This window comes from Xenopus laevis, chromosome 6S, assembly GCF_017654675.1.
Source record: "Xenopus laevis strain J_2021 chromosome 6S, Xenopus_laevis_v10.1, whole genome shotgun sequence".
Taxonomy (NCBI): domain Eukaryota; kingdom Metazoa; phylum Chordata; class Amphibia; order Anura; family Pipidae; genus Xenopus; species Xenopus laevis.
The window spans coordinates 135278655-135300255 of NC_054382.1; the positions used below are offsets into that span (position 1 = coordinate 135278655).

Sequence of the window (21601 nt, forward strand, 5' to 3'; positions counted from 1 at the left end):
AAAAGCCATAAAACAGGCAACCATAAAGCAAAATCCAGAGATTGTGTTTGCTGACTTTTCTAATGAGCCCAGGACAAAAACAAACCTTTTATTCTACACAGAGGATACTATAGCCTGGCACACTGCCTTCTGTAATCACTACAACAATTTCACTAAGGGGGGTATCAGTGCAGGCCGACAGATAAGGGTCAGGGATGAGGAGAATCCTGAATGTATTATACTCACCTTGAATATATATCATAATGGTACCATCCTGGTCCAAGGCACCGAGGTCAAATTAGAGGAATTTGAGCAGATCTTTTCCCATTTAAAAGCCCAGGCTGCAATATACAAAGACCAACCAACTCCAGCCAGTAAGACCTGTGAGGTACAGAGGCCCAGACAGACAGACTCCAGAGACAGCCATGCATCACCCACCAGACCCCCACACCCCTCACCCGAGATCCTCAGAGATTGCCTGTCACAATTAGAAAGAGACTTCATTCAGTTCAAGGAGGAAGTTAAAAGGAAAGAAGGTGTGAGAAATGTAAATGAGCAGCTCCAGCTAAGGGAAGAGATCAGCAAGGTGAGATCTGAACACAAAGCAACCCTGCAAGAAACCCAATTCTCTGTGCAACAGCTCCAGCAGCAAAATGCCCATCTCAGGGAGGAGATAACAAAACTTAAAAAACAAATAGTGTCCCAAAAGCCTTTACAAAAGAAGCCTGAAGCCACATTACCCAGTGGCCAGTCAACAGCTAATCCAGCAAATAGCAACGATAACCAAGATCTCAGGAATACTGAACAATCAGCTGAACCCCCCCCCCACAAACCAAACAGAGAACAAAGCAACCAGCAACCATCCCAAAAACAATGCAACCCAAATAACATTCTGGAAGGCAGCACCAACACACTCTCAGCCCCCCACACACCACTATATTCCAACATTGTACTATTAACCCTTTCCCTGCCAGCCGTTTTGTCCTAGATGCGAACATCTACTGCCAAGCAGTTTTTAGATATTTTGCACTCTTTCACTTTTAGGCCCCTTCCTGGGGCGGTCTTTTAGTTTACCCAGGAAAACAATATATTGTTTTTTTCAGGACAACCTGAACTTTCAAAATATGCAAGAATTTTGGTGTAATTCTACTTCTGTAAAAAAATATAGGCTTCTAAGTGTCCAATAAAATGAAAAAAATCATGTTTCACAAAGAACAATCACATATATCAGAAACATTATTTACTTTATGTATGAGAAAACAGCTGATTTGGAAAGGTCTGTGTCTCCTGAACGCGGCAATACCAAATATATATAGTTTTATGGAGATTTCTCACTTGTATAGATCAAAATCTAAAAGCAGTACACTAGCAAATGTCCAAAGCACCGCTCCCCAAACGGCATACTTCTGATTTCAAGGCCAAACATTCCACTAACAGTAGGTTTACCCTAGAAAACTACCCATTATTAGAAAGAACAGATTCTGGTGAATCAAAAATGGGTAAACATATCGTTGTACTCCAAACTCCCAAGTTGCAATTGTTTCCTAAAGTTATAATGTTTTATAGAAATTGGTGAATTTTTTGAAAAATGACCTCAAAGCTTCCAATCTACAGAATCGTATCTCCCACACATCATTAGGTATCAATGTAAAACACCCCAAATATGAAAGCCTGGGATCCACTGAACAGTTTGATGCCCAATATGTATAGGTGTACCCAAGCACGTGACATATAGGGGCCCTAAACTGTAGACACCTCATTTGAGCTATCAGTTCTGTAATTCCAGATACTGCAAAATCAGCACATTTGCATCGTTTTGGGGTGGGGTAAAAGTAAAAAAAATAAGTTCATCCCAGAAAACCATATATTTTCGGAAAGTACACATTCCCACGAATCTAAATTGGGTATGCATGTCTTTGTACTACAAAGTACCAAGCCGCAAACGATTCCTAAATTTGGTGATTTTGGCGACATTTCCAAAAATCACCTCAAAATTTCTACCCTGCAGCATCGTATTACCCACATACTTTTAGGTATCAAGAGAAATCACCCCAAATATGAAAGCCTAGGGTCCTCTGAACAGTTTGATGCCCAATATGTATAGGTGTACCCAAGCACGTGGCAGACAGGGGCCCCAAAAGGAAGACCCCCATATGGTCTGTCATTTCAGGTACTGCAAAATCAACACATTTACATCGTTTTGGGGGGGTCAAAAGTAGAAAAAAGTGGGTTCACCCCAGAAAACCATATATTTTCGGAAAGTACACATTCCCATGAATCTAAATTGGGTATGCATGTGTTTGTACTCCAAAGTACCAAGCCGCAAATCATTCCTAAATTTGGTGATTTTGGTGATACTTCCAAAAATCACCTCAAAATTTCTACCCTGCAGCATCGTATTACCCACATACTTTTAGGTATCAAGCAAAATCACCCCAAATATGAAAGCCTAGGGTCCTCTGAACAGTTTGATGCCCAATATGTATAGGTGTACCCAAGCATGTGGCATACAGGGGCCCCAAAAGGAAGACCCCCATATGGTCTGTCATTTCAGGTACAGCAAAAGCAACACATTTACATCGTTTTGGGGGGGTCAAAAGTAGAAAAAAGCAAGTTCACCCCAGCAAACCATATATTTTTGGAAAGTACACATTCCCACGAATCTAAATTGGGTATGCATGTCTTTTTACGCCAAAGTACAAAGCTGCAAACCATTCCTAAATTTGGTGATTTTGGTGATATTTCCAAAAATCACCTCAAAATTTCTACCCTGCAGCATCGTATTACCCACATACTTTTAGGTATCAAGAGATATCACCCCAAATATGAAAGCCTAGGGTCCTCTGAACAGTTTGATGCCCAATATGTATAGGTGTACCCAAGCACGTGGCATACAGGGGCCCCAAAAGGAAGGCCCCCATATGGTCTGTCATTTCAGGTACTGCAAAATCAACACATTTACATCGTTTTGGGGGGGTCAAAAGTAGGAAAAAGTGGGTTCACCCCAGATAACCATATATTTTCGGAAAGTACACATTCCCATGAATCTAAATTGGGTATGCATGTGTTTGTACTCCAAAGTACCAAGCCACAAATCATTCCTAAATTTGGTGATTTTGGTGATACTTCCAAAAATCACCTCAAAATTTCTACCCTGCAGCATCGTATTACCCACATACTTTTAGGTATCAAGAGATATCACCCCAAATATGAAAGCCTAGGGTCCTCTGAACAGTTTGATGCCCAATATGTATAGGTGTACCCAAGCACGTGGCATACAGGGGCCCCAAAAGGAAGGCCCCCATATGGTCTGTCATTTCAGGTACTGCAAAATCAACACATTTACATCGTTTTGGGGGGGTCAAAAGTAGAAAAAAGCAAGTTCACCCCAGAAAACCATATATTTTTGGAAAGTACACATTCCCACGAATCTAAATTGGGTATGCATGTCTTTCTACGCCAAAGTACAAAGCTGCAAACCATTCCTAAATTTGGTGATTTTGGTGATATTTCCAAAAATCACCTCAAAATTTCTACCCTGCAGCATCGTATTACCCACATACTTTTAGGTATCAAGAGATATCACCCCAAATATGAAAGCCTAGGGTCCTCTGAACAGTTTGATGCCCAATATGTATAGGTGTACCCAAGCACGTGGCATACAGGGGCCCCAAAAGGAAGGCCCCCATATGGTCTGTCATTTCAGGTACTGCAAAATCAACACATTTACATCGTTTTGGGGGGGTCAAAAGTAGGAAAAAGTGGGTTCACCCCAGATAACCATATATTTTCGGAAAGTACACATTCCCATGAATCTAAATTGGGTATGCATGTGTTTGTACTCCAAAGTACCAAGCCACAAATCATTCCTAAATTTGGAGATTTTGGTGATACTTCCAAAAATCACCTCAAAATTTCTACCCTGCAGCATCGTATTACCCACATACTTTTAGGTATCAAGAGATATCACCCCAAATATGAAAGCCTAGGGTCCTCTGAACAGTTTGATGCCCAATATGTATAGGTGTACCCAAGCACGTGGCAGACAGGGGCCCCAAAAGGAAGACCCCCATTTGGTCTGTCATTTCAGATACTGCAAAATCAACACATTTACATTGTTTGGGGGGGGGGACAAAGGTAGAAAAAAGTAAGTTCACCCCAGAAAACCATATATTTTCGTAAAGTACACATTCCCCTGAATCCAATTTGGGTATGCATGTCTTTCTACTCCAAAGTACCAAGCCACAAACCATTCCTAAATGTGGTGATTTTGGTGACATTTCAAAAATCACCTCAAAATTTCCACCCTGCAGCATCGTATTACCCACATACTTTTAGGTATCAAGACAAATCACCCCAAATATGAAAGCCTAGGGTCCTCTGAACAGTTTTATGCCAAACATGTATAGGTGTACCCAAACACGTGACATATAGGGGCCCTAAAATGAAGACCCCCCCCCATATGGTCTGTCATTTCAGGTACTGCAAAATCAACACATTTACCTTGTTTTGGGGGGGGCAAAAGTAGAAAAAAGTAAGTTCACCCAAGAAAACCATATATTTTCGGAAAGTACACATTCCCACGAATCTAAATTGGGTATGCATGTCTTTGTACTCCAAAGTACAATGCCGCAAATCATTCCTAAATTTGGGGATTTTGGTGACATTTCCAAAAATCACCTCAAAATTTCCAACCTGCAGCATCATATTTCCCACATACTTTTAGGTATCAAGATAAATCACCCCAAATATGAAAGCCTAGGGTCCTCTGAACAGTTTGATGCCCAATATGTATAGGTGTACCCAAGCACGTGGCATATAGGGGCCCCAAAAGGAAGACCCCCATATGGTCTGTCAATTCAGATACTGCAAAATCAACACATTTACATCGTTTTGGGGGGGGCAAAGGCAGAAAAAAGTAATTTCAACCCAGAAAACCATATATTTTCGGAAAGTACACATTCCGACGAATCTAAATTGGGTATGGATGTCTTTGTACTCCAAAGTACCAAGCCGCAAACCATTCCTAAATTTGATGATTTTGGCGACATTTCCAAAAATCACCTCAAAATTTCTACCCTGCAGCATCGTATAAGCCACATACTTTTAGGTATCAAGAGATATCACCCCAAATATGAAAGCCTAGGGTCCTCTGAACAGTTTGATGCCCAATATGTATAGGTGTACCCCAAGCACGTGGCATATAGGGCCCCAAAAGTAAGACCCCCATATGGTCTGTCATTTCAGGTACTGCAAAATCAACACATTTACATAGTTTTGGGGGGGGGCAAAGGTAGAAAAAAGTATGTTCGCCCCAGAAAACCATATATTTTTGGAAATTACACATTCCCGCGAATCCAAATTGGGTATGCATGTCTTTGTACTCCAAAGTACCAAGTCGCAAGCCTTTCCTAAATTTGGCGATAAAAGCAACGGTTTTTACATTTCTGAAAATCGCCTAAAAATATTGCAATTGGCCGCATTTATCTCACCCAACTTCTTACATACAATTGTAAAACACCATAAATACTGATGCCAAGGGTCTACTGAACAGTTTTATGCCCAATATGCATTGATATACCAAGGCAGCTGGCATGTGCGGACCCCAAATGTAAATAGTGAATATGAGTTTTCTCTGCTGCCGATTCGCCTTCTGTAAACATAGACCATTGACTTCATATTATGTGCCTCAAGACCCTCCTAACAGCAAAGACCCCCCAAAACCATATGTTTTTGGAAAGTACACATTCTGACGAAAACAACCAAGATAAAGACATCTTTCTACAGCAAAGTACCAAACTGCAAAACTTTTATAAACATAGAGATTTTTACATTTCTGAAAATCGCCTAAAAATGTTGAAGTATGCCACATTTATCTCACACAATGTTTTACGTACAAAGAAAAATCACCCCAAATATGGACATCAGAGGTCTACTGAATAGTTTGATGCCCAATATGTATAGATTTACCAAAGTATATGGTGTGTACGGCCGCAAATGAAAAATGTGCATATGAATTTTCACACTGGCCAACTAAGCTGCTGAAAAGAGAACCCCAACTGTGCGTTATGTGCCGTAAGACCCCCAAACTGTAAAAAGACCCCAGAAAACCATATATTTTTGGAAAGCATATATTCTGACGGATCAATCTAAGTAAAATAATATACCAAAGCACCAAACAGCAAAACTATACTAAAGATACATAAGGAACAATAATCCAGGGATAAAATTGCAATAAAACCACAAAAATTGTGCAAATCAATGAAATAACAAAATAACTGCACCGACAGCATAATTAGTGGCCGAAATCGATTATCCAATAGTCACGCTGCTGAAATAAACAGTTTTTATGGGTAAAAAAAACACAAATTGGTGAAATGAAAAAGTAAAAAAAATAAAATGTGTATACATGTGTGTACACTTCCAAGAATTGTGTGACAGTGTATAAGTGTGTATAAGTGTGTATATAAGTCCATATAAGTGTATATAAATGCATATAAGTGCATATAAGTGGAAAATGAAAAATTAAAAAAAACGTTTTTTTTTTTTTTTTTTTTTTACTACTAAAATATGTGTGTATGTGTGTATAAGGTAGGTAGGTGTATGCAAGTGTGTAAAATAAAGGGCACTTACCGTTTTTGGCTGATCTAAGAGCTGGAGAAGAGAGATCTGCAGAGTTACAGCAAGCAGGAAGTGTGTGGGCGTCGCTGGAACACGAGGTGAGCAGGAGGAAGCAGAGCAGCAAGGCAGACACGCGATTTGCTGTGTCTGCCTCTTTTAGGTCGGCCCTGCGACAATCCAGTCGCAGGACCGACATGACAGCCCCCCAGCCTCGTTGCCCAGGGGGCTGTCAATGCTGCTAAACCTCTGCAGAGGCGGCTAAAGCCGCTGATGCAGAGTACAGCATGTAAAACTGCAAGCACGTACAATGTACGTGCTTGGCAGTTAAAGCCCTTGCCTGCCAGAACGTACGGTGTACGTGCTTGGCAGGCAAAGGGTTAATGGACTCTAATGGAAAGTACATCAACACAAGACGTTTCTACAGGAAAGCAAGTCACTAAAATTCACTGCAAAACCACTGAGAAAGCATCAGAAATCATTCAAAAAACATTTTCTTCTGAGCCCACACACATTGTACTACACACAGGCACAAACAATATTAACAATAAAGAAGACGACATTGTAGTCAAATTATTCCAGCTCACAGAGACTGCACAGAAACGATTCCCCCGCTCCATGATAATACTGTCCTCCCTACTCCCAAGGAGGGATATACCCCATCACATTATACAGAATATCAATGCAGAACTGGTAGCAGCGCCGATTCGGACCTAAGCGCCGCCTGAGGCGGCTCCTGCAATGCCGCTCCCCCTCGCCGACTTACTTGTCGGGAGGGGAGGCAGGAACACTAATGCGGAGAGCGCAATTGCGCTCTCTCGCATTAGTAAAGCCGAATTTCCGGTTTAAAAACCGGAAATTCAACTCTTAAAGGTGCAGGAGCGGCTTTTTGCCGCCCCTGGAAACCGCTTCGGCGTTGCCGCCTGAGGCGAGCGTCTCAGCTCGCCTCATTGGCGGCGCGCCCCTGACTGGTAGACAAAATCAGCTCCATAGCAAACACACAGCTGGCTCAACATTCCCCCATAACTCCCCATGAAGGCACAATTGGAGAGCACTCACCCAAAACATGCGAGTCAGGAGCCGACCAAAAACAGGCTGTGCTAACAACGTAGACACGCCTCCGGATAGAGCGTAGCAATTTGTATCTTACCCATAACTCCCCATCACCTGTATGATGAGAAACACCTGAACAAACAAGGAGTGAGCCTTCTAGCAAAAGAAATAAAGGATATTGTTCTGAACAGACCTCCCAGGCCTGGCACAAACCATATCAACCCCAACACAGAACCAACAACTATAGTAAGCACACCTGGGTTTTCATTTGGAGGGGTTTCGACCCAAGGTTTAGCTATGTAACTAGGTAACTATGTAAATATTTAACCCTATTACAAAATGAACATCAGAGAGTGCATATTAATGGTTAAATCCATTCGAGGCTCCCCTTTAATAATACTTTGGATATGTTATATATATATATATATGTCTAATGGTCGGAATTACTTGAGGCTCTTCTTAAATTTATAGGCTTATTTTAGATGGACTGTCTGCGGGGTATTTACTAAAACATTACTCTTTCTTCACTATAATAATAATTCGCCCAAACTCCCAAATCCCCTGAATTTACTAATAAATCTGATCGAAAATTTCAGAGCGGGAAAAATTCACAACAAAATTTGAATCATGCAACGTTTTTTGATTCAACGCTCGAATCGGTAAACTTTATTGAATTTGTCACCTCGACAACCGGAATTTATTGGATCTAGAACAAAGACCAGCGTCAAACAAGCTGAAACTATGGAGAATCGCGGAGACAAAAACATGTTCTGATTGTTAAAGGGAACATCTGCCCTTGAATTGATTTTGACAGGTTTTAGTTGGAGTATTTTCGTATTTTGATTTTTAGCAGCTTCAGCTTGTGTATTTTATTTACTGGGTTTTATTTAATTTGATGTTTTTTAATGTAGCCACAAGATGGCGCTGGTGCATTATTTCTACATAAGAGTTACCGGAACTGCACACTTTGTGCCCTCAACGCAAAACCTTTTTTAAGCAGAACAAATAAAGACTGAATTTTTTATTGGGAGATTTTAGTCCCTCTTTAAATACCACCAGGATCCACTCGTATTTCCTTATGTCTCAGCAGCATCTCTGGAATATCAGTAACTATTGTATCAAGTCTAACAGCTGCCTGTAATGAAACTCAGAGATTCTGCTCAGCAGGGACAAACATAAGAAATGGATCAACTAAATGTATCAGTTTAGAACAGTTTACAGGGTCGGCGACCCCCCTCCCAGAGCTGCTTTAGAAAGTGAAAAACTTTACAGTTGAATATTAGAAAAACAGCCACATATAGAACATAGAAAGTAATTGGAAAAGGTCTTTATTTCTGGTGATCTAACTGAAACCAACTAGTTGCTTGAAGGTGAACAACCCCTTTAAATATGGAAAATGGTGAATTTGATTTTGATTTGATTTTAGTGGCAGTTTGTCTCCTTATAAAGGATACATTTGCCTGTTAAATGTCTACATTGTTTTTATGTCCATATTATGGGGCTGATTTAATAACAATCAAATTTCTAGTTTTTCCACGAATCTCTAAAAATCGGTGTTTTTTTCTATCTCTTAAAAGCTCTAAAGATTTGAGATTTCTGAGACCACAACTTAACTTGCAAACTCTAAAAATTTATTAATAGATCTGAATTTAAAAACTACAAATGAAAAAAAAAAGGGTCAACAATATGCCAAAAAATACAATTAGCTCTAAAACCTCTAAAAATTCTGATTGGATTAAAATGGTCTAATAGGATGAGAGCACTTCCCGCTGACTTATATAGCACATCCACAACATTTATTTGGCGAATTTTTGTATTAAAGGTTTTCAAGGTTTTTTTTCACTTGATGAAACTCAAATTTTTAGAGTTTTTAAGAAGTACAGGAAAAACATGATTTTTTTGAAATTCGATTATATTCACTGGGTAAAACTTGTCGGGGTCCTATTAAAGTCAATGGGAGAAGCTCTGATTCTATTGGAACATTTTTAATCAATCCTGTCTTTTTTTTCGCTAGTAATCGTCGGAAAACCCAATTTTTTTAAGTAGGTAATCATATTTTTTTTTTATTAGGAATAAAATTAGAAACCTTTCTCACATCTTTCCTAAGCAGAAGAACATCAGCCTCTTTCTTTCTCCTGACAACTTCCTTGACTACTTGCTGGTCAGACTGGTGGGAAACTGACCAGCAGGTGGCGCTGTTGTAACAAAATTCATTCATATTAACAGTACATGTATCCCTTAATATCTTGGAATAAAAACAAAATAAATAATGAATGTACATTGCAAAAGTGCTTAGAATAGCCCCCTCATCAGTTTTACATTCACTTATTTTAAAGGTTTACTTATCCTTTAATCCTGATCTATATGTCTCATTGGGCTTGAGTTAAAGAAGAGATCACACATCTACACCAGTCACTTTCAGTGGATTTTATTGGTCCCTTTCACATTTATTTTGGCATATACTCAATCTGTGTTAACTTACTACACTATATAGTATTTTTTCTAATGTGCACTTTCTTGCAGTTATACTACTTCCATATCAGATTTGCATTAAAAGGGATGTTCCAGAACATTCTTAAAACAGACAGCTGTAACACAGGGCTTAGTCTTACAATATCACTGATCTGTTTTGTTATGCGGAAACCTGTTATCCAGAAAGCACCCAATTACAGAAAGGCAATTTCTCATTATAATCAAATAATCCAAATTTTTAATAATGATTTCTTTTTTCTGTGTAATGATAAAACAGTCACTTGTACTTGATCCCAACTAAGTTATAATTAATCCTTATTGGAGGCAAAACCAGCCTATTGGATTTATTTCATTTTTATATGATTTTCTAGTAGACTTAAAGGGATACTGTCACGGGGAAAAAAAAATGCCAAAAGGAATCAGTTAATAGTGCTGCTCCAGTAGAATTCTGCACTGAAATCCATTTCTCAAAAGAGCAAACAGATTTTTTTATATTAAATTTTAAAATCTGACATGGGGTTAGACATTTTGTCAGTTTCCCAGCTGCCCCATGTCATGTGACTTCTGCCTGCACTTTAGGAGAGAAATGCTTTCTGGCAGGCTGTTGTTTTTCCTTCTCAATGTAACTGAATGTGTCTCAGTGGGACCTGGATTTTACTATTGAGTGTTGTTCTTAGATCTACCAGGCAGCTGTTATCTTGTGTTAGGGAGCTGCTATCTGGTTACCTTCCCATTGTTCTGTTGTTAGGCTGCTGGGGGGGGAGGGAGGGGGTGATATCAGTCCAATTTGCAGTACAGCAGTAAAGAGTGATTGAAGTTTATCAGAGCACAAGTCACATGACTTGGGGCAGCTGGGAAATTGACAATATGTCTAGTCCCATGTCAGATTTCAAAATTGAAGGTGTGAAGTCCAAATTATAGAAAGATCTATTATCTGGAAAACCCCATGCCCCAGCATTCTGGATAACAGGTCCCATACCTGTACTGGAATCTGAGCAAATCCTTCCCCCAATGTAGTTTATTATGAGCAGGAGGGACAGAAAGAGCAGGTCACTAATGTGGGGACTCTAGAGAGAAGATCCCCAGTGATCCTTTCTATTTCTATACAATCAGTGGGACAGTGTAACTCTATGGATCATTCAGTGTATCTGTATAAAGGCAGCTGTATAGAGTCAGAATGATCAGCGCTGGGTGCGGCCCCACAACATCACAGCGATATATTTCTCAGGTAAAGAGAAATTAAAGCCAAGGCCAGAGACAGCAGAGCAGAACTACACGTCCCACCAGGGGCCCCGCTGATGTTACACAGGTCAGTTCTGCAGCAGGAAATGTCCAACGATCCAATGGAAGAAGAGAAAACAGGACCCTCTTTGCAGTTAACAGCACAGGATTTATACTCCGACTCGTGACCTGCAAAGTCCAATATCTCTCTATTAGATCCACTTGTATTTGTTATCCTTTCTGAATATCACTAGAAACCCATGATAGAATATTAGCAGTATTATTATTATTATTAATGATAATAATTCAAACTGTCAATTACTGTCAATCAGACAGGCTCCTATTGGCTACGGTTGAACCCATTGAGTTTGGTTGGGCGCAAGTTGAATAAAAAGTGTATTTTTCATGGACTGGAAACCTACCGGTAGAATTCGTACTGAGAAGAGTTTTGCAGAAAGTTTCTTTTGCCTCACAGTTGGTTTTAATGGGGCAGTTGCTGTTGGTGCCGGGGGTTAAACACATGTAGCACTGCAGGGAAAGAGCTGCAACATAAACACAACATGAGACACGAGAGATAGGGATCATCACACACTCGATAAACGAGTTGTTCCCCTTTAAATTAACTGTCAGTAGGATGTAGAGAGGGATATTCTGAGACAATTTGTAATTGGTTTTCATTTTTTATTATTTGTGAGTTTTGAGTTATTTAGCTTTTTATTCAGCAGCTCTCCAGTTTGTAATTTCAGCCATCTGGTTGCTAGGGTCCAAATTACCATAGTAACCATGCATGGATCTGAATAAGATTTATCTTTCTATAGAGCTAAATAGAAAGATAAATAATAAAAAGTAGCAGTAGCAATAAGGGGGTTATTTATTTAAGTCTGAATGCTAAAAATGTAAAAATTTGGAGTATTTGTTACTATAAAATTCAAATTTTTTGCTGAAAAAAAACAACTTGAATTTTACGAGATTTATTATATCCAAAGTCAGAATCCCAAAATCCGCCATCTCAGACTTGCTGAAGTTGTATAGAAGTCAACGAGAGAGGTCCCGATCCTAATTGTAATTTATTGTGGTCTGTGCTGGGTTTAGCCCAAAAATCAGATTTTTCTGGCAAAAACCCGAAAAAAATCGTACAATACGATTTTTCTGACAATTTTTTTTCTGATTCATTTGTGCTTTTTAAATACTAAATAGGGTGAAATTGTTCTAGTAGATTCTAGTTTGGTCAGACTTTTTTATTTTAAAAAATATGAAAATTTCGGATTTTTATAAATAACCCCCCTAAATGTGTAGTCTTGCAGAGCCTTTGTTTATATATATAGAGAGAGAGAGAGAGAGAGAGAGAGAGAGAGAGAGAGAGAGAGAGAGAGAGAGAGAGAGAGAGAGAGAGAGAGAGAGAGAGAGAAGAAGCTCGCACTCACAGGACTTATCAAAATCAAAAATGGTGTTTATTTCAATATAAGTAACTAACGTTTCACTTTGAGAAAGGCTTGAGTGCAAGCCGAAACGTTAGTTACTTATATTGAAATAAACACCATTTTTGATTTTGATAAGTCCTGTGAGTGCGAGCTTCTTCACTTCTCTACTTAATTTTTGGGCATATTGCACCCAGGCAGCGATGACTTTTTGACGTGCTGTGCCGGCTTCCTGATTATCTTATACATATATATATATATATAGACAAATACAAGAGTCCTCTGCACTCAACCCATTATCAATATATTTAAGACAGAGACATTTTGTGCTACTGCTACTGAAAAATGCCTTACCCTTTAAACAACACAGGGATTGTTTGTCCATATATTGCAATATATTTAAGCTGAACAACTACGTCAAAGTCATCCCATATCTGGCCAGTCCTATGCTCAATTTTCATCTGATTCATTAAGAATTCTATGGTTTCATTATACATATCCCTGTTTTGTTTAAAGGGTAAGGCATTTTTCAGTAGCAGTAGCACAAAATGTCTCTGTCTTAAATATATTGATAATGGGTTGAGTGCAGAGGACTCTTGTGTTTGACTATATGTATTTTGTGGTCACAGCCTCATTGCACCCCCGCCTAATGGTTTTAAAAACTAGTGGTGAGCACAACTTTCCCTTGTTTGTTATATATATATATATATATATATATACAGAAGAAGAAGAAGAAGGCAAATAATTAAAAAAAACTATCAATAAGAAAAATGGTACGGTATATGAATAATTTAAAAAGTATATAAAATAAATAATGAAGATCAATTTAAGAGTTGCTGAGAATTGACCATTAAAGGTGAGCTGAATCTAAAAACCATTGTTCTAGTCTGTACTTTCAATAAAAGTTACTCCCCCCACACATATATAAATATCTCTATCTATCTAGTAGAGATGTACCAAATTCACTATTTTGGAGTCGGCTGAACCCCTGAAACCTTCACAAAAGATTCGGCCGAACTGAATCCGAATATTCATATGCAAATTAGGGGTGGAAAGGGGAAAACATTTTTTACTTCCTTGTTTTGTGACAAAAAGTCATACGATTTCACTCCCCGCCCCTAATTTGCATATGTAAATACATATCGGCCGGGCAGAAGAATTCGGCCGAATCCGAATCCTGCTGAAAAAGGCCGAATCCTGCCCAAATCCCGAACCGGTGCATCCCTTATATTTAGCATCCTTAAGGCAAGAGAAAGGGTTTCCCTTAAAAGGGTGGTTCCACTTTAAGTATACTTTCAGTGTGTTATAGAATGGCCAATTCTAAGCAACTTTTCCATTGGTTTTCAATATTTTTTTTTTTATAGTTTTGTAATTATTTGCCTTTTTCTTCTGACTCTTTCCAAGGGGTGTCGCTGACCCCAGCTAAATAAACAAATGCTCTGTAAGGCTACAAATGTATTGTTATTATCTAATTTTCATTTCTCATCTTTCTCGTAAGGCTTTTCCTATTCATATTCCAGTCCCTTATTTAAATCAATGTATTATTGCTAAGGTCATTTGGACCTGTTTATAATGCAAACTGGAGAGCTGCTGAATAAAAAGCTAAATAAGTCAAAAACCTTAAATAATAAAAAATAAAAACCAATAGCAAATTGTCTCAGAATATCCCTCTCTACGTTATACTAAAAGTTATCTCAAAGGTGAACAACCCCTTTAAAAGAGAACTGTCTACATAATTCTTTGGTTTTTCTGTTGTACTCTAAAAAGACATAGTGGAATCATCCAATCAAAGCAGAGGAAATCAGCCAGCGACTCACATCAGGAGTGTGTGTTGGTTGAAGCTGGAGGGTTAGGTTGAGGAGTTGACTAATACATTAATTACTTGCAGAAAATATGTTGTATCCAGCAGATGTTGAACATATAAATGCCCCATTCTTACCTGTGCCCATGCAGAGAGCGCCCACCACAAGAGCAATGTTCAGAGTTGCCATTGGCTGTGGTTTTGGGGTGTGGGGGTGCAGAGATCAGGGAGAGCTTTGTCTATGGGTGCAGAGATCAGTGTGGATTGTGTTGAATGCAGTGATCAGTGTCATGAACATCTACCTGATACATTCCTGACTTCCACTCCCTCAGTAAATGTTCAACTGCCTATAAAACGACTTGATCTGTGTATAGGGCACATACCTGTATCTCTCTCTCTCTCTCACAGTAACTGGATGTCTCTTCTGCTGCTGCCCACCGACTGGTACCAATAACCAGGGCAAAGTATTATCCAGAGAAGCCTTGGGGTAAGAATGGGCAGAGATACAAATCTGATGGGTGCCACAATTCCAGTAACAGCAAAATACGGTGCCGTGTTATGTTCTTACAGAAATCCACCTGGGACTCCAGTCCAAATACTTTTCTTATAACAGGGAATTCTGGCAAGTTTTGGGAACTGGACTCCCTGAGCCTTATCTTAGATCAGTGCTGTCCAAGTTCTGTGGTACCGAGGGCCAACATTTTACTGGCCTATGTGGAGGAGGGCCAATAATGGAAGTCTGTTGGCCACTCCCCCTTTTAAACCACACCCACTGTAAACCACACCCATATTACCACAAGAACTTTTAAGATCATATCCACATTAACGGGGGTAACACACCAAAAAACCAAATGGTTGGTGCTCACTGCAGGGAAATCCCTCATTTACTCATATGTGAGACATTGAAGTTGTGTTAAAAACATCCCCTTAAATCCATATGTCTCATCCTCCCCTGTGGGTAATACAACAACCCCTCAACACATGACATGTAACCTTATTAAATATATAAATCTCTATGGGATGTGTCAGGCAATGGTGCAGCAGTATAAAGTGTGGGGGAGATTCACACCTTGAGATTTAGTAATAACATGGAATGAGTAAAGTGAGAGGAATTCGGGAGTGTGAGAAGGAGAAAGGTAACAGCAGAGAGAGAGCAATAAGATTTCTTTGTGTGAGTAAATGTTATGGATCCAGTGAGCAGGAGGTTACAGGTGAGAACCAGCAGGGCAGAGATTTATAGTGAGGGTTCAGCACGTTGGTTCATTTAATGAGGATTTGCTCATCTTCTACCATTGACAATATTACTATGGGAATGGGATCTCTCTGTACAGACTATGAGCAAACTTAGGGACTGTTCCTGCTGAATTGTGCTTAGTACAGGGAATACCTATGTACCATAGTTTTATGGGATCTCTCTGTACAGACTATGAGCAAACTTAGGGGACTGTTCCTGCTGAATTGTGCTTAGTACAGGGAATACCTATGCTGCCATAGTTTTATGGGATCTCTCTGTACAGACTATGAGCAAACTTAGGGGACTGTTCCTGCTGAATTGTGCTTAGTACAGAGGAATACCTATGCTGTCATAGTTTTATGGGATCTCTCTGTACAGACTATGAGCAAACTTAGGGGCTGTTCCTGCTGAATTGTGCTTAGTACAGGGAATACCTATGCTGTCATAGTTTTATGGGATCTCTCTGTACAGACTATGAGCAAACTTAGGGGCTGTTCCTGCTGAATTGTGCTTAGTACAGGGAATACCTATGCTGCCATAGTTTTATGGGATCTCTCTGTAAAGACTATAAGCAAACTTAGGGGCTGTTCCTGCTGAATTGTGCTTAGTACAGGGAATACCTATGCTGCCATAGTTTTATGGGATCTCTCTGTAAAGACTATAAGCAAACTTAGGGACTGTTCCTGCTGAATTTGGGACAGTGTAACTCTATGGATCATTCAGTGTATCTGTATAAAGGCAGCTGTATAGAGTCAGAATGATCAGCGCTGGGTGCGGCCCCACAACATCACAGCGATATATTTCTCAGGAAAAGAGAAATAAAAGCCAAGGCCAGAGACAGCAGAGCAGAACTACACGTCCCACCAGGGGCCCCGCTGATGTTACACAGGTCAGTTCTGCAGCAGGAAACTGACACTTATCCAAAGTGACCAGAAATGATCAGACGTGACATTTAGTGATGCAGGACTTAGTGACTCGTGACCTGTAAAGTCAAATATCTGTGTATTAGAACAACACTATATATAAATATATATATATCACTAGAAACTGGCAATTATTTAATATATCATATATATATAATGCTCTGCGCCTACTGCAGTTCTATCTGATTCAGTTATAGAGTGGCCACTTCTTAGTTCTTTATATTTCATTTTATTCTCTCTTTTTAAATGATATCCCTCCTTCCTCTGTTTCTTTCTAGCGTTTAAATGGGGGTCGCTGACCCTGACAGCTAGGTTGCTCTGTAAGGTTTCAGTTTTATTGTTATTGTTACTTAACTTTCTATTCAGGCCTATTAATCTCTTGGTTTCTTATTCACTGCCGAGTTGCTAGGGTCATTTGGACCCTAGCAACTAAACAGCTGCTGAAAAGCAACACAGAAGAGCTGTTGAATGAAAAATGAAACTGTTATAAAAATGAAGACTAATTGCAAATGATGTCAGAATATAACTCTCTGCATCAGACTAATGGTTTTTATGGACTGGGGTCACTCACTGCTGGAAATATTGGTGACATCTGGGGTCCCTGTAACAAATACCCCAAGGAGGGATTATACCCGAAAGGTCTAGTGCAACTATAATCTTTTTCAAATTACATACTATTTTCTATTATTTGTAACCATTCCAATACTGAAGGGTAAAGTTTCATGTTTCCTCTTCTCATGTGTTTGTGAAGCAGCTGTGGGAGCGGGGTCAGCGACCCTGTAACTGATCCATTGCTTTGTCCCGGCTGAGCAGAATCCCAGAGTTTCATTAAAGGCAGCTGTTAGACTTGAATACCTCCTAAGATTTTGGAAATAGAAAGAGGGACAATAAGATTAGAAACTTTTTTGACCACGCCCAGTATTGTGGCCACACCTCCTAATTACCATGTTTATTTTACAAAATTTGGTAGGTTATGAAAATTTGAACACATTTCTGTGGTTTTAATGTGTTATTACAGTTTTGCTAATGAAGGTGAATTGCCCTTTAAGCTGCGAGTCACAGTTTTGCCAAAAGAACTGCTTATCTTAAATTGTTACAATTGTTTCTTTGCTTATCTTAAATTGTTACAATTGTTTCTTTGCTTATCTTAAATTGTTACAATTGTTTCTCTGCGTATCTTAAATTGTTACAATTGTTTCTTTGCTTATCTTAAATTGTTACAATTGTTTCTCTGCGTATCTTAAATTGTTACAATTGTTTCTTTGCTTATCTTAAATTGTTACAATTGTTTCTCTGCGTATCTTAAATTGTTACAATTGTTTCTTTGCTTATCTTAAATTGATACAATTGTTTCTTTGCTTATCTTACATTTTTACAATTGTTTCTTTGCTTATCTTAAATTGATACAATTGTTTCTTTGCTTATCTTAAATTGTTACAATTGTTTCTTTGCTTATCTTAAATTGTTTCAATTGTTTCTTTGCTTATCTTAAATTGTTACAATTGTTTCTTTGCTTATCTTAAATTGTTACAATTGTTTCTTTGCTTATCTTAAATTGTTTCAATTGTTTCTTTGCTTATATTAAATTGTTACAATTGTTTCTTTGCTTATTTTAAATTGTTACAATGGTTTCTTTGCTTATCTTAAATTGTTACAATTGTTTATTTGCTTATCTTACATTGTTTAAATTGCTTCTTCGCTTGTCTTAAATTGAAACAAATGTATTTAAGTGCACCTGCCACATATTCTGGGCTCTTAATTGGCCAAAAGCCAATTAAGTTAGAAACTTTGTATCTCTTTCTGGCTGTTTGGTGCAGGAGATCAAAGAGAAAGTCGGGACATTTCAGTAACAATCCTGGACTGCGGGCTGAGCTCTCAAAACCTGGACTGTCCCGCAAAAAGCAGCACAGTTGGGAGGTATGGAATGGAATTGATACAATAGTTGTACTTATATTCCTCACTGTAGAGAAGGGACAGGTTCCATAAGAAGCCCAACTTAACTAGTTATTGTCTGGTCCGGCCAATGAGCTGCGGTCTCAGTAATGACCCCCTAACTCTGTTATTCCCAGAGACTGACCTGAGAAACTGCCAGTATGTTAGGGGGGGCATTAAATGTTCTTCCCAAGGTTTCCTCTGCTTTGTATATAAATCATAAGAGGATCCCCTCACTCAGTGCCTGTATTTGGGGTATCTATGGTATTTAGGGTGCAGCCACGGACCCTGGGCTGGATGCATATTGGGAATGACATTTTCTTTCATTGGGTGCAGGATCACTTAAAAATGCTCCTTCTTACCTGTGCCCATGCTGAGAGCACCCACCACGAGTGCAAAGCTCAGAGCTGCCATTGGCCGTAGTTTTGGGGTGCAGAGATCAGGGAGGGATGTGTCTGTGGGTGCAGTGATCTGTTGGGATTGTTCTTGCAGAATGTGATCAGTGAGTGCCATAAACATCCAAGTGTCGCTGCTGTTTATATATCTGAGCTGAACTCTTCAAATATCCCTTCAGTAAATGATAAACTGCCTATAAAACTGCTTGATATTTGTATAAGGATTTATTACACATCCTTGGTGGAGGAGTGGTTCACCTTTCACTTAACTTTTAGTATGTTATAGAATAGCCCATTCTAAGCAACCGGTCAATTGGTCTTCATTATTTTATTTTTTTTTATACTTTTTAATTATTTGCCTTCTTCTGCAGACTCTTTCAAGATTTCAAATGGGGGTCACTGACCCCATCTAAAAACAAATGCTCTGTAAGGCTACAAATGTATTGTTATTGTTATTTTTTATTCCTCATCTTTCTATTCAGGCCTCTCCTGTTCATATTCCAGTCTCTTATTCACATCAGTGCATGGTTGCTAGGGTAATATGCACCCTAGCAACCAGGTTGAGAGTGTTGCTCCGTTAAATAATGGTACCAGTATGGCTGTAACAGATACAGAAAAGGCAAATGTGTTAAATCAGTTCTTTTCTTCAGTGTATACAATAGAGGAGTCTGAGTTCCCAGGCTCACTTTATAGCTGCACTAATGGCTCAGCTCAATCTAGTCAGTGGCTGACTCAGGATATGGGACAATATATAAATAAACTAATTAGAATTAGGAAATAATGCTGTTATACATTGTGAATGAATTCCTCCATGATTCATTTGTACTGGTTTTCAGTGTATTAAATACAGCTATTTATTGTTTTTATAGGTGAGGTGTATAAAGGAGGTGTAAAGGTTTTAATGATTGTATAACAGCATTAATTCCTAATACCAATACATTTATTTATTGGATTAAATTGCCATTTTTTGTTTTAAAAGGTGGTAGAGGTGGATTATGTCCCCACCTGTTGGTATTTGGAATTGTTGAGTGCCCATATCAGACATATTTAATTCATTGTTCATCAAGCTTTACTCAAAATTAATGTAAACAAGGCGCCAGGGCCAGATGGAATACACCTCCGGGTTCCAAGAGAGCTTAGTTCAGTTTTAGACCAGCCCCTATTTCTGCTTTTCTCAGACTCATATGCTATGGAGGAAAGCTCATGTAGCCCACAATTAAGTGCTTAAAGGCACAAAATGCATAAGGCTATGTGATAATTTACTTTGTGGCCTAAAATAAAGTTCTCAGTTCTTTTACAAGCCTGTTTGTGCGATCTGTGAGTGCCTGCTATCTTTTGTTTTGGTTGGATACCTCCACCTTGAGCTGTAGGTCTGGGGCACCCAGGCACCACATACTACTGGTGAGATAAAAAACCGATTGGTCTTACATTGGGATTTTTTCTTTTTGAAAGCTGATGTCATCGCTATATTTAAAAAGGGATTATGATCTCAGCCTGGCAATTATTGACCAGTAAGTCTGACATCTGTGGTGGGCAAATTATTTAAAATTCAAAATGTTGTCCTAGTTGAATGGCATTATGGGCAGCAATCAGCATGGCTTTATGAAGGATAGGTCATGTCAGACAAATTTTGGTAAGTAAGATACTGGACAGTGGGGGGGGCAGTAGATGTGACCTATTTGGATTTCGCCAAAGCGTTTGATACTGTGCCCCACAAACGACTGCTTTCTAAACTAAGGTCTGTTGGGCTTAATGAAGTCGTTTGCACATGGATAGGAAACTGGCTACAGGATCGGGTACAGAGGGTGGTTGTTAATGGGACATTCTCTACTTGGAGTAAGGTTCTTAGTGGGGTCCCTCAGGGCTCAGTATTGGGGCCACTTTTATTTAACTTGTTTATTAATGACTTAGGGGAGGGGATTGTAAGTAATGTATCAGTGTTTGCAGATGAGACAAAACTATCAGCCCAATTAATTCCATCCAGGATGTGGCACTTGCAACAGGATCTTGACTAACTGGCAATCTGGGCAGCTAAGTGGCAAATGAGATTCAATGTTGATAAATGTAAAGTCCTGCACCTGGGATGTAACAATATCCACTTATACCCTTAATGGGACTGCACTAGGCAAATCCATAATGGAGACGGAGCTTGGAGTCCTTGTAGATAATAAACTTGTCTGTAGCAAGTAATGCCAGTCAGCAGCATCAAGGGCAAATAAGGTCTTGACTTGTATTAAATGGGGCAGAGAGTCACGGGAGGAGGGGGTCCCACTGTATAGAGCACTGGTAAGGCCCCATCTAGAATATGCCCAACAGTTTTGGTCTCCATCACTCAAACAGGACATTATTGTATTAGAGAGGGGACAGAGAAGGGCAACTAAGCTGGTAAAGGGAAAATCTTAGCTATGAGGAAAGACTGGCCAAATTGGGGATGTTCACTCTGGAGAAGAGGCGCTTAAGGGGAGATATGATGACTATGTATAAATATATAAGGGGATCATATAATAATCTCTCTAATGATTTATTTACCAGTAGGTCTTACCAGCTGACACAAG

General features: G+C 39.2%; 1 protein-coding gene across 1 annotated transcript; it reads right to left on the minus strand.

Moving 5' to 3' along the window:
* Positions 1 to 11036: 11036 nt before the first annotated feature.
* On the minus strand, positions 11037 to 14873 carry LOC121395219 (ly6/PLAUR domain-containing protein 2-like). Its single transcript, XM_041568264.1, has 3 exons — positions 14701 to 14873; positions 11766 to 11885; positions 11037 to 11532 (listed from the first exon to the last, which is right to left on the minus strand). Exons 1-3 carry the CDS (start codon positions 14750 to 14752, stop codon positions 11330 to 11332), a joined length of 375 nt encoding a protein of 124 aa, XP_041424198.1. The 5' UTR covers positions 14753 to 14873; the 3' UTR covers positions 11037 to 11329.
* Between the last annotated feature and the right edge of the window lie 6728 nt (positions 14874 to 21601).

What these genes read in the sequence shown, in the direction of transcription:
- LOC121395219 (XM_041568264.1), bottom strand. Translation starts at nt 14,752, where the DNA reads ATGGCAACTCTGAACATTGCTCTTGTGGTGGGCGCTCTCTGCATGGGC. An exon ending in CGCTCTCTGCATGGGCACAG is followed by an intron (nt 11,886 to 14,700) that starts GTAAGAATGGGG and finishes TTTATGTTGCAG; the next exon opens with CTCTTTCCCTGCAGTGCTAC. An exon ending in TCTCAGTACGAATTCTACCG is followed by an intron (nt 11,533 to 11,765) that starts GTAGGTTTCCAG and finishes TGGACTTTGCAG; the next exon opens with GTCACGAGTCGGAGTATAAA.